Source organism: Dendrobates tinctorius, unplaced genomic scaffold (assembly GCF_039654945.1).
Source record: "Dendrobates tinctorius isolate UK_male_01 unplaced genomic scaffold, ASM3965494v1 ptg000236l, whole genome shotgun sequence".
Lineage (NCBI taxonomy): Eukaryota > Metazoa > Chordata > Amphibia > Anura > Dendrobatidae > Dendrobates > Dendrobates tinctorius.
In genome coordinates, this window is record NW_027361903.1 from 397,883 (window position 1) to 410,211 (window position 12,329).

Genomic DNA, 12,329 nt, shown 5'->3' on the forward strand with positions numbered 1-12,329 from the left:
CACTTCTCCGATGGGAGGAGAGGTCGGTCGAGAAAACGAGGATATCGTCCAAATACACCACCACGCAGGAATAGAGTAGGTCTCGGAACACCTCATTTACGAATTCCTGAAACACCGCTGGAGCATTGCAGAGACCGAACGGCATGACCAAGTATTCATAATGGCCGTCCCGGGTATTGAAGGCCGTCTTCCACTCGTCCCCCGCTCGGATTCGGACTAAGTTGTAAGCTCCCCGCAGATCCAACTTCGTGAAGATTCTGGCCCCCCTCAGCCGGTCGAAGAGTTCAGGAATCAGCGGGAGCGGGTACCGGTTTTTAACCGTGATGTTGTACAGGCCCCGGTAATCAATACAAGGTCGCAGGGACCCATCTTTCTTCCGGACGAAGAAGAAGCCTGCGCCCGCAGGGGACGAGGACTTCCGGATGAACCCCTTGGCCAGATTTTCCTGTATATATTCCGACATAGCCGAGGTCTCTGCTGGGGACAAAGGATAAGTTCTCCCTCTGGGAGGAGTGGCACCAGGAACTAGGTCGATAGGGCAGTCATAGGAGCGATGAGGGGGTAAGGAATCCGCCTCCTTCTTGCTAAACACGTCGGCAAACGTGTGATAGGGTGCGGGTAGGCCCGGGAGGTCGGCAGGCTTCAAGCATGGACGGGGACGCGTGAGAGCCCGTAGGCAGTGCTCCTGGCAGGAGTGCCCCCAACGGAGAACTTCCCCAGAGCGCCAGTCAATCACAGGCTCGTGCCGTCTGAGCCAGGGAAGCCCTAGGAGAACAGCATGGGCTAGTTGTGGCAAGACATAGAAGGCTATCTTCTCGAGGTGGAGAGCTCCGATTTGAAGGTCTACTTCGGCGGTAACCATGGTGATGAGTCCGGGTAAAGGTTTACCGTCAACGGAGGAAATAGCGCGAGGGTTCTTCAATACCAACACCGGAATCTGGAGTTTGTCAACCTCCTCCTGGCGGATGAAATTACCGGCAGCACCCGAGTCCACATACGCCTCCACAGATCCACGCCCCCGACCTGTAATTAGCAAAGCAGAAAGGGTAAGGGGAAGAGAGGAATTTTGATCACCTAGGGGGTCCTCTCTTACCTGACCTAGGTGGAGGCATTTCCCGATCTCTCTGGCTTCTCCGGACAAGTACGCACAAAATGGTTGGCACCCCCACAGTACAGGCAGAGACCCTTGGTCATCCTCTCCCTGCGGCGTTGCTCGGACAGCCTGACACGATCGACCTGCATAGGCTCAGGAGCGGTGCTAACGGGAGATACCGGGAAACGGGGGACAGGAGCCTGATACAGCCTAAAGGACCTCCTCTCTCCGACTGCCTCTCGAGCGCGCTCCTGAAAGCGGAGGTCTATGCGAGTGGCTAGCGAAATAAGGTCCTCCAGAGTGGTGGGGGTGTCACGCCCGGCAAGCTCATCCTTGATCTTACTGGAGAGGCCTCTCCAAAAGGCTCCTACAAGGGCCTCATTGTTCCACCCCAACTCAGAAGAGAGGGTCCGGAAGCGGATGGCATATTGCCCCACTGTGAGGGAACCCTGGCGGAGGTTAAAAAGGGCCTCAGTGGAGGACGCTAAGCGACCCGGTTCATCGAATACCTTGCGAAAGGTTTCTAAGAAGGTCTGTATGCTTAACACGACGGGGTCATCTCTCTCCCATAAGGGGTTCACCCAGGACAGGGCCTCACCCTCGAGATGGGACACAACGAACGCCACCTTGGCGCGGTCAGTGGGGTACTGAAGGGGGGCAAGCTCAAAATGTAGCCTGCATTGATTTAAAAAGCCCCGGCATAACTTGGGATCTCCACTGTACCTGGGGGGTTTGCCCAGACGGGGAGCCGGGGTAGAGGCTACATCCGGGGAGGAAGTTGCAGCGGCAGCAGAGGATTGCAGGGCCTGTAATCGGTCATCCACGGATGCCATGTAACCCAAGATGTGGGATTGGGCGTCGCGCTGCTGCGCGAGCTCCTGCTGAAGGCTGACTAAGAGGGGAGCGTGTCCGGGGTCAGAGGTCTGCAGGGCGGACAACCGGGTGTCCATAGACTTCATAAAGGACATTATCCGGCTCTGATTTTCACGAAGGAAAAGCAATTCCTTTTGTGTGGCGGCTGCGGCACCGGCGGGATCCATGGCCTGATGATACTGTGACGCCTCTGGCAATACGTCCAAGAGTGGACCCCCTGGATCGCGGATCCGGAGCCCCTGGGCCGAGCGCACCTGGTGAAGACCGACCCCTGTACAGGGATCGTTAGGGGCAGGACCACAGGGGGCGGAACCGCGACAGCCGGAGCCAGCAGGGACGACTCGGAGGACTGGCAGACAGAGCAGGAGTAGCGGGGAGGAAGGCAGAAGGTGATGGCAGGAAGACTACAGGAAAGGTACAGGGAGGACCACGGAAGGAGACAGGCTGACGGACAAGGACCAGGAACAGGGCAGACAACGGAGCAACAAGGATAGGCAGGGAACACTGAAAAAGGTAAGGCCGATGGGTGCTGCGAGTCACAAACAATCATCAGGCGCCCTCAGAATGGAGCGGGCGCCTGATATATGCGGAGACCGGAAGTGCGCCCTACAGACCCTCCCCTAGCGACGCCCCCTGCCAACAGAGGCCGGAGGAACGCGCGCGCGCGGCCTAAGGCCGGCGCGGTTACCCGCAGCAGAGCGGCAAGCAGCGCGGAAGGACGCGCGAGCAGGGGGAGGCAGGTGAGAGGAAGCTGCGGCGGGCACCGCCGCTAAAGGGGCATCGGCGGGTACGGCCGCCGATGTCACACACATCCCCTTAAAGTAGGTACTGGAAGGCTTACATAATGTTGAAAAGGGCTCAAATTAATGCTGCCAGGTTTTTGTAGTGGAAGTACCATATATTAGTTTTGGCTTGTGGTAGGGCGGTTTTAGCCTGGGGCTGTAATGGCCGTCATGTAATAGTTTCCACCTGGGGAGTCCTTGAGATAGGGAAAGAGGCGGTAAAGGCGGCGCTCCCGCGCCCTGTCCTGGGGTGGATGGAAGACTGTATGTCGGGGGGAGGCTGTGTGTCGGGGGGAGGCTGTGTCGGGGGGGAGGCTGTGTGACGAGGGAGGTTGTGAGTCGAGGGGAGGCTGTGTGACGGGGGGAGGCTGTGTGACGAGGAAGGTTGTGAGTCAGGGGGGCTGTGTGTCGGGGAGGCTTTGTGTCAGGGGGAGACTGTATGTTGAGGCCTTTGTGTTGAGGGAGGCTGTGTGTTGGGGGAGGCTGTGGGTCGGTGGGAGGCTGCATGTTGGGGGGAGGCTGTGTCGGGGAGGAGGCTGTGTGACGAGGGAGGTTGTGAGTCGAGGGGAGGCTGTGTGTCGGGGGAGGCTGTGTGACGAGAAAGGTTGTGAGTCTGGGGGAGGCTGTGTGTCGGGGAGGTTTGTGTCATGGGGAGACTGTATATTGGGGCCTTTGTGTTGAGGGAGGCTGTGTGTTGGTGGAGGCTGTGTGTCGGTGGGAGGCTGTGTGTCGGTGGGAGGCTGTGTGTCGGGGGGAGGCTGTGTGTTGGGGGGGCTGTGTGTCGGTGGGAGGCTGTATGTCGGGGGGAGGCTGTGTGTCGGGAGGAGGCTGTGTGTCGGGGGGAGGGGGGAAGGCTGTGTGTCGGGGGAGGCTGTGTGTCGGGGGGAGGCTGTGTGTCGGGGGGAGGCTCTGTGTCGGTGGGAGGCTGTGTGTCGGTGGGAGGCTGTGTGTCGGGGGGAAGCTCTGTGTCGGGGGGAAGGCTGTGTGTCAGGGGGAGGCTGTGTGTTGGGGGGAAGGGTGTGTCGGGGGGAAGGCTGTGTGTCAGGGGGAGGCTGTGTGTTGGGGGAGGCTGCGTGTCGGGGGGAGGCTGTGTTTCAGGGGGAGGCTGTGTGTTGGGGGAGGCTGTATGTCAGTCGAGGCTGTGTGTCGGGAGAGGCTGTGTGTCGGGGGGGAGACTGTGGGTTGGGGGGAGGCTGTGTGTCGGGGGAGGCTGTGTGTCAGGGAAGGCTGTATGTAGGGGGGAGGCTGACCCTCACCTGTGCGGTCGGTGTCCCCAGCGGTGGGATCACCAGGACCTCTTTCATGAGGTTGAGTTTCCCGGGGGAGGACTTAGCGCAGCTCAGCAGTGAGATTAGGGGGGCCGCGGTCACCGGCGGCTCTGGGGGTGACTGCAGAAGAGACAAGGAGGAAAGTCGGCTGCTTTATTCTATCCTCAAAATCACCTAAACCTGCTATATAGACTGTCTGCGAATATATAATGAGAGGGTGGGGCATAGACAGAATATATAATGAAGGGGCGGGACACTGTATATAATGAGGGATGTATATATAAAGAGAACACAGTGACTATATAATGAGCGGAGGGACACAACAGGAACATATAACAATGATATGAGGGGGAGGGGCACACTATCATATGAGGGGGAGGGGTGCACTATCATTATATAAGGGGGCAGGGCACACTATCATATGAGGGGGAGGGGCACACTATCATATGAGGGGGAGGGGCACACTATCATACGAGGGGGAGGGGCACACTATCATACAAGGGGAGGGACACACTATCATACGAGGGGGAGGGTCACACTATCATACGAGGGGGAGGGACACATTATCATATGAGGGGGAGGGGCACACTATCATATGAGGGGCAGGGGCACACTCATTATTTGAGGGGGAGGAGCACACTATCATGATGAGGAGGGGCACACTATGATTATATGAGGGGCTGACACATGAGGGGAGCACCATGATTATAGGGGTGGGGCTATGTAAATGAGGACAGTGGGATGTTGACGCCCTTACCGGCTGCTGCTTTAGCGTTGCGATGTGTGAGTACAGCGGCACATCCTGGAGGACAGCGCTGCTCTTCGCTACAGCCAGTGACACTGCAGCTATGGCGAGGTTGCCCCTGATGGGTGGATCCTGCTGCTCCGACAGGGGGAGGGGCTTCTCTGGTGCCTTTTTCCCTACAAGGGTTAACAAGAGAATTAGAGAAAGCGATCGAAAATCCAGGACAAATGAAGACGAGCTGAACAAGAGGAACAAAATGTGAACGTGTCGTATCGTACATGAGACCTCTGGGAGCCGCAACAATACTGAGAAAGAGAGGCCCGATGACTCTGAGAATGGAGCCTGATGACTCTGAGAATGAGGGGCCCCGATGACTCTGAGAATGAGGAGCCCGATTACTCTGAGAATGGAGCCCGATGACTCTGAGAATGAGGAGCCCGATGACTCTGAGAATGAGGAGCCCGATGACTCTGAGAATGAGGAGCCCGATGACTCTGAGAATGAGGAACCCGATGATTCTGAGAATGGAGCCCGATGACTCTGAGAATGAGGGGCCCCGATGACTCTGAGAATGAGGAACCCGATGATTCTGAGAATGGAGCCCGATGACTCTGAGAATGAGGAGCCTGATGACTCTGAGAATGAGGAGCCCGATGACACTGAGAATGAGGGGCCCGATGACTCTGAGAATGATTAACCCCGATGACTCTGAGAATGAGGAGCCCGATGACTCTGAGAATGAGGAGCCCGATGACTCTGAGAATGAGGAGCCCAATGACTCCAAGAATGGAGCCCGATGACTCTGAGAATGAGGGGCCCCGATGACTCTGAGAATGAGGAGCCCGATGACTCTGAGAATGAGGGCCCCGATGACTCTGAGAATGAGGAGCCCGATGACTCTGAGAATGAGGAGCGACTTTGAGAATGAGGGGCCCTGATGACTCTGAGAATGAGGGGCCCCAATGACTCTGAGAATGAGGGGCCCTGTTGTGAACTCATTTTCTGGTCTACCAGTTGTGAGTTCTCCTTCTGGCTCCCTCTGGTGGTAACTGGAGGTAGTGAGGTTGATTTAATTAGTAGAGATCTGCCACCTGATGATGAGGATAACGATTGGATCTCTGGAATCTCAGACTGGATTTAAGACAGCCGACGCCCTATTCTGGTGCTGGTGATTCCTTCTGGCTTTTCAGGTCTTGGTTTTCAGCTCTGTTCCAGTCATCTCAAGCTAAGTGTTTCTGCTAATGTTCACACTTGATTTTGTTGGTGTCATGATCCAGGTTTGAGCTGACAGTTTTAAATGCACAAGTGAACTTTTTTTCCTTTGGCTGTGTGAAAAAGTGTGGTGTTTGCCCTCGGTGGCCATTAGAATTATTGCACTGTGGTGTTGTTTGTTCTAAGTTGCCCCAGTGGTGGTGAGCGGTAGTGCACTTTAGTTTCTTTGGTTAAGTGCACGTAATTATAAAACAGGTGTGATGCTCTATAAAAGAGTGTCAGGTGTGTTTGATCACTGTTGGTGATAGGTCTTCATTTTCAAGTAAGCCTGGGTGAAAGAGGGAGCTGAACTAGAGTCCTGGGCAGCCCAGCCAGAGGGGACGAGTTGCAGCTATGGAGTCTGCAGGGAGTGCTGGCATGGATTGGTGGAGTCCAACGATGGGGTCTGCAAGAAGGGCTGGCATGGCGTGGTGGAGTCGCAGTTTATGGTGTCAGCAGGAAGTGCTTGCATGGCTTGGTGGAGTGGCGACTATGGTGAGAGTTGCACTCAGCATGCTGGACTTGGTTGCTGAAACCTGGACTCAAGCATGCTGGACTTATTGGCAGAAAAGTTGGATTCAAACATGCTGGACTTTTTGGCAGAAGCTGGACTCATCTTTGGGACTCTGTTTACTGGGCAGCTGCAACTGGTGGTGGACTCTGCTCCAAGGCTGCAATATGTGATGGATCCAGTTATGGTGATGGATCCGGTTGAAGGAGAAGATACACGCAGGTGGTGGGCTCTGTTGCGGGGAACATAAGCAACAGAGCAAAGCTAAGTGGTGTCCCCCTGTATTGTAATTTTCCCTTGTGTGTGTTTAGTGCAGTGGTGGGATTAGTTTCCGCACCGACCAATTCCCTAGTGAGGGTTTAGGTGCAGGGCGAGTCAGGGTTTTAAGGTTCCTGTGCGTCGCACGGTGGGGAACCGGCATAGGGAACGTTAGGAGTGCAGGGACACTGACTCAGGGGAGTACAGGAGGTCTCCACTTCCCCGTTTCCCTATCACAGGGCCCTCCATTGTTATTGTTACCCAGGTTTCCCCTTCATTGTTTAAATTTGCCTTACTGGAGGCGGGGTTTCCAGACTTACGTGTATTACCTAAATTCGCCTGTTGGAGGCGGCGTATCCAGCTGCACGTGTTATTATTTAAATTCGCCCAACTGGAGGCGGTGTATTCAGGGTCTCGTGTGTCATATGGGTTCGCCTTGCGGTACTCGCTGCGTCCAGACACACGTGACCGTGACAGTTGGTCTATTCAGTTTTTTCTGTGGTCAGCCAGCCCCGGCTGGGGCTATGCTGAATTTCCACTCTTATTTATCTGTATTTGCCAATTTGCTTTTTGTCTCTTATTAGATTGGCCTCTTTTTTGCTCTGTCTCAGAATATTTCAGAGTGCTGATATAGTGGGAAAAGTCTAGGGATTTCAGGGTTAATTTTGTTATCATAAGTGTTGGACATTATTTTTGTAGGGTTTTTTGGGCAGATTGCAGACAGTGTCTTTCCTTTCCTGTCCTTTCTAGTTAGTTTGGGCCCCATCGTTTGCTAAACGTGTTTTTTCCATGACGCCTCTGCGGACGCCTATTCCTTTGACGGGTATTAATGCTACTCCTTTGTCGGAGAATAAACCTCAGTTTTGGACCCAGGTGATAATGCGAGTTGCCCCAGACCACCAAGAAAATTGTAAATTTTTGGTGCTGCATAATTTGCATGATACTATTGTTCTGGGTTTTCCCAGGTTGCAAACTCATAATCCAGTTTTGGATTGGAAATCTGGGTCTGTGGTGAGTTGGGGTTGTCAGTGTGTTCTTAGGGACGCTCCTGTTTTCTCCACCTCTCCTCAGTCTCATGATATTCCTGATTATCTGGCCGATTTTTCTGATGTATTTCGTGAGAGTAAGTCTGCGTCTTTGCCTCCTCATAGGAGTTATGACTGTGCAATTGAGTTGATGCCTGGGTGTAAATTTCCCAAGGGTCGGCTTTTCAACTTATCTGTACCCGAACATGATGCTATGCGATCCTATATTAAGGAGTCGTTGGAGAAGAGTCATATTAGACCATCCTCGTCACCTTTAGGTGCTGGGTTTTTTTTTGTGGCCAAGAAAGATGGTTCATTAAGACCGTGTATTGATTATCGTTCCCTTAACAAGATGACGGTTAAATATCAGTACCCGTTACCTCTGATGTCTGATTTATTCTCCAGAGTTAAGAGTGCCTGCTGGTTTACTAAGCTTGACCTCAGGGGGGCATATAATCTTATTCGCATCAAGCACGGGGATGAATGGAAGACGGCGTTTAATACTCCGGAGGGACATTTTGAGTACCTGGTGATGTCTTTTGAGCTCACTAATGCCCCTTCTGTCTTCCAGTCCTTTATGAATGATATTTTCCGAGACTTTGTGGATAAGTTTTTGATCATCTATCTGGATGATATTTTGATCTTTTCTAGTGATTGGGATTCTCATGTGGAACATGTCCGGACTGTGTTCCGGATTTTGAGGGAGAATTCCTTGTTTGTTAAGGGATTGAAATGCCTCTTTGGTGTACAGAGGATTTCATTTTTGGGATTTATCTTGTCTCCGTCGACTATTGAAATGGACACGGCCAAGATACAGGCCATTTATGATTGGGTTCAGCCTACTTCTTTGAAGACTCTCCAGGAGTTTTTGGGTTTTGCTAATTTCTATCGTAAATTTATAGGTAATTTTTCTGGTATTGTCAAACCACTGACTGATCTGACCAAGAAGGGCGCTGATGTGCTGAATTGGTCTCCTGAGGCTGTCTCAGCATTTCAGGAGCTTAAGCGGAGATTTACTTCAGCTCCAGTTTTACGGCAACCTGATGTCTCACTTACATTTCAGGTGGAGGTAGATGCTTCTGAGACTGGTGCAGGAGCTGTTTTGTCCCAAAAAGACCCTGTGACTTCTAAGATGAATCCCTGTGCCTTCTTTTCTCGAAAGTTCTCCCCATCTGAACGCAACTATGACGTGGGGAATTGGGAATTGTTGGCCATGACAAGGACATTTGAGGAGTGGAGACATTGGTTGGAGGGAGCTAGACATCAAGTTGTGGTCCTCACCGATCACAAGAATTTGATTTATCTGGAGTCGGCCAAACGCTTGAATTCTAGACAGGCTAGATGGGCCTTGTTTTTGACGCGTTTTAATTTTGTGGTCTCTTTTCTTCCGGGCACTAAGAATGTTAAGGCAGACGCCCTTTCTAGGAGTTTCTATGCTGATTCTCTTAATGTGATCGAGCCTACTACCATCCTAGGTGAGGGGGTAGTTCTTTCTGACATTTCGCCCGATTTGAGATGCGCCCTGGAGGAATTTCAGGAGGATAAACCTGAGCGTTGCCCTATGGGAAAATTGTATGTTCCTGACCAGTGTAGAAAGAGAGTGATGTCTGAAGTTCATTGCTCCGCATTGGCTGGTCATCCAGGTATTTTTGGTACCAGAGATTTGGTGAGTCGGTCTTTTTGGTGGCGTGCCTTATCTCGTGATGTCAGGAATTTTGTACAGTCCTGTGGGACTTGTTCTCGGGCTAAACCCTGTTCTCGTTCTAGTGGGTTGCTGATGCCCCTGCCAGTGCCCAAGAGGCCATGGACCCATATCTCAATGGATTTTATTTCTGATCTTCCAGTCTCTCAGAGAATGACTGTTATCTGGGTGATTTGTGAAAGATTGTCGAAGATGGCCCATCTTGTACCACTCCCAAAGTTGCCATCTTCCGCTGAGTTGGTGCCCTTGTTTTTACAACAGGTGGTTCGGTTACATGGGATTCCTGAGAACATTGTGTCAGACAGAGGAGTCCAGTTTGTTTCCAGATTCTGGAAAGCCTTTTGTTCCAATCTGGGAATTCAGTTATCCTTCTCCTTCGTCCTCCGCGTTCCATCCCCAGACCACTGGGCAGACTGAGAGAACAAACCAGGCCTTGGAGTCATATTTAAGATGTTTTATATCTGCTGATCAGGATGATTGGGTCTCATTTTTGCCCTTGGCCGAATTCGCGCTGAACAATAGAGCTAGTTCTGCCACTTTGATGTCACCCTTTTTCTGTAATTTTGGGTTTCATCCTCGAATCTCTTCAGGGCAAGTGGAATCTTCGTCCTGCCCAGGTGTGGACACTGTGGTTGAGAGAATGCAACAGATATGGGACCAAGTGGTGGATAAGTTGTCACTCTCTTAGGAAAAGGCCCAACGATTTTCCAACCGGCATAGGACCATTGGTCCCCGGGTTAAAGTGGGTGATATGGTTTGGTTGTCGTCTACGAATATTCCTATGAAGGTTGCATCTCCAAAATTTAAGCCAAGATTTATTGGACTTTATAAGATTTTGGAGATTCTTAATCCTGTTTCTTTTCAATTGGCTCTTCCAGTTATGTTCAAGATCCATAACGTATTTCACAAATCACTGTTGAAGAGGTTTGTTGAGCCAGTTTGTTGAGTTCCCATGGCAGCACCTCCTGACCCTCTGACCCTGTGTTGGTTAAAGGCAATGTGGAATATGAGGTAGAGAAAATATTGGATTCTCGTTGGGTTAGACGGAGACTCCAGTATTTGGTCAAATGGAAGGGTTATGGCCAGGAGGATAATTCCTGGGTCTCTGCCTCTGATAATCATGCCAATAGATTGGTTTGTGCTTTTCACCGGGCCCATCCTGATCGGCCTGGTGGCGTGGATGAGGGTTCGGTGACCCCTCCTCAAGGGGGGGTTACTGTTGTGAACTCATTTTCTGGTCTACCAGTTGTGAGTTTTCCTTCCAGGCTCCCTCTGGTGGTAACAGGAGGTAGTGAGGTTGATTTAATTAGTAGAGATCTGCCACCTGATGATGAGGATAACGATTGGAATCCTGGAATCTCAGACTGGATTTAAGACAGCCGACGCCCTATTCTGGTGCTGGTGATTCCTTCTGGCTTTTCAGGTCTTGGTTTTCAGCTCTGTTCCAGTCATCTCAAGCTAAGTGTTTCTGCTAATGTCCACACTTGATTTTGTTGGTCTATTCAGTTTTTTGTGTGGTCAGCCAGCCCCGGCTGGGGCTGTGCTGAATTTCCACTCTTATTTATCTGTATTTGCCAATTTGCTTTTTGTCCCTTATTAGATTGGCCTCTTTTTTGCTCGGTCTCAGAATATTTCAGAGTGCTGATATAGTGGGAGAAGTGTTATCAGAAGTGTTGGACATTATTTTGGTAGGGTTTTTAGGGCAGATTGCAGACAGTGTCTTTCCTTTCCTGTCCTTTCTAGTTAGTTTGGGCCCCATTGTTTTCTCAGCCTATTTTCCTGCCTGTGTTTGTGTTTTCATCTTGTTTCACCGTCAATACATGTGTGGGGGCTGTTTATTCCTTTGGGATCTGCTCTGGGGCAGTTAGTTTTCCCCTTTTTTTGCTTTAGGTTTATTTAGTCCTCCGGCTGTGACGAGGCGTCTAGATTCATCGTAAGAACGCTCCACGGCTGCTGCTAGTTGTGTGGTTAGGATAAGGGGGTCTGCAATCTGCAAAGTTACCAACCTCTCTGGTTTTCTGTGACTTAGCTTGTTTAGTTTTCCTCCTCGGTGACCCATTCATAACAGGGCCCCAATGACTCTGAGAATGAGGAGTCCGATGACTCTGAGAATGAGGGGCCCCGATGACTCTGAGAATACTGGGGTCTTAGCATGCTGCATATGCTGATAGGTCAGGCTGGGGTCTTAGCACTCTGTGTATGCTGATAGGTCAGGCTGGGGTCTTAGCACTCTGTGTATGCTGATAGGTCAGGCTGGGGTCTTAGCACTCTGCATATGCTAATAGTTCAGGCTGGGGTCTTAGCACTCTGCGTATGCTGATAGGTCAGGCTGGGGTCTTAGCACTCTGCATATGCTGATAGGTCAGGCTGGGGTCCTAGCACTCTGCTGATAAGTCAGGCTGGGGTCTTAGCACTGCATATGCTGACAGGTCAGGCTGGGGTCTTAGCACTCTGCGTATGCTCATAGGTCAGGCTGGGGTCTTAGCACTCTGTGTATGCTGATAGGTCAGGCTGGGGTCTTAGCACTCTGCATATGCTAATAGTTCAGGCTGGGGTCTTAGCACTCTGCGTATGCTGATAGGTCAGGCTGGGGTCTTAGCACTCTGCATATGCTGATAGGTCAGGCTGGGGTCTTAGCACTCTGCTTATGCTGATAGGTCAGGCTGGGGTCTTAGCACTCTGTGTATGCTGATAGGTCAGGCTGGGGTATTATAAGTGTGTTTTGGGTCATTGTCCTGCTGGAAGACCCATGACCTCTGAGGGAGACCCAGCTTTCTCACACTGGACCCTACATTATGCTGCAAAATTTGTTGGTAGTCTT

At 51.7% G+C, this 12,329-nt stretch overlaps 1 protein-coding gene across 5 annotated transcripts in view; it reads right to left on the reverse strand.

The window, feature by feature from the left end:
• The window catches only part of ENO4 (enolase 4), a 63,224-nt gene that overhangs the window by 35,699 nt on the left and 15,196 nt on the right, over positions 1 to 12,329 (reverse strand). For 4 of the 5 annotated variants that reach the window (XR_012222697.1, XR_012222698.1, XM_073556568.1 and 1 more), the window contains exons 5-6: positions 4,774 to 4,937; positions 4,005 to 4,136 (exon numbers count right to left, since the gene is read on the reverse strand). Coding sequence is in view for 3 of the 5 variants with exons in the window: in XM_073556568.1 (XP_073412669.1) it covers positions 4,005 to 4,136; positions 4,774 to 4,937 (296 nt within the window). In the remaining 2 variants the exon portion in view is untranslated. The remainder of the gene's footprint in view (positions 1 to 4,004; positions 4,137 to 4,773; positions 4,938 to 12,329) is intronic. The other variant, XM_073556570.1, reaches the window with a different exon arrangement.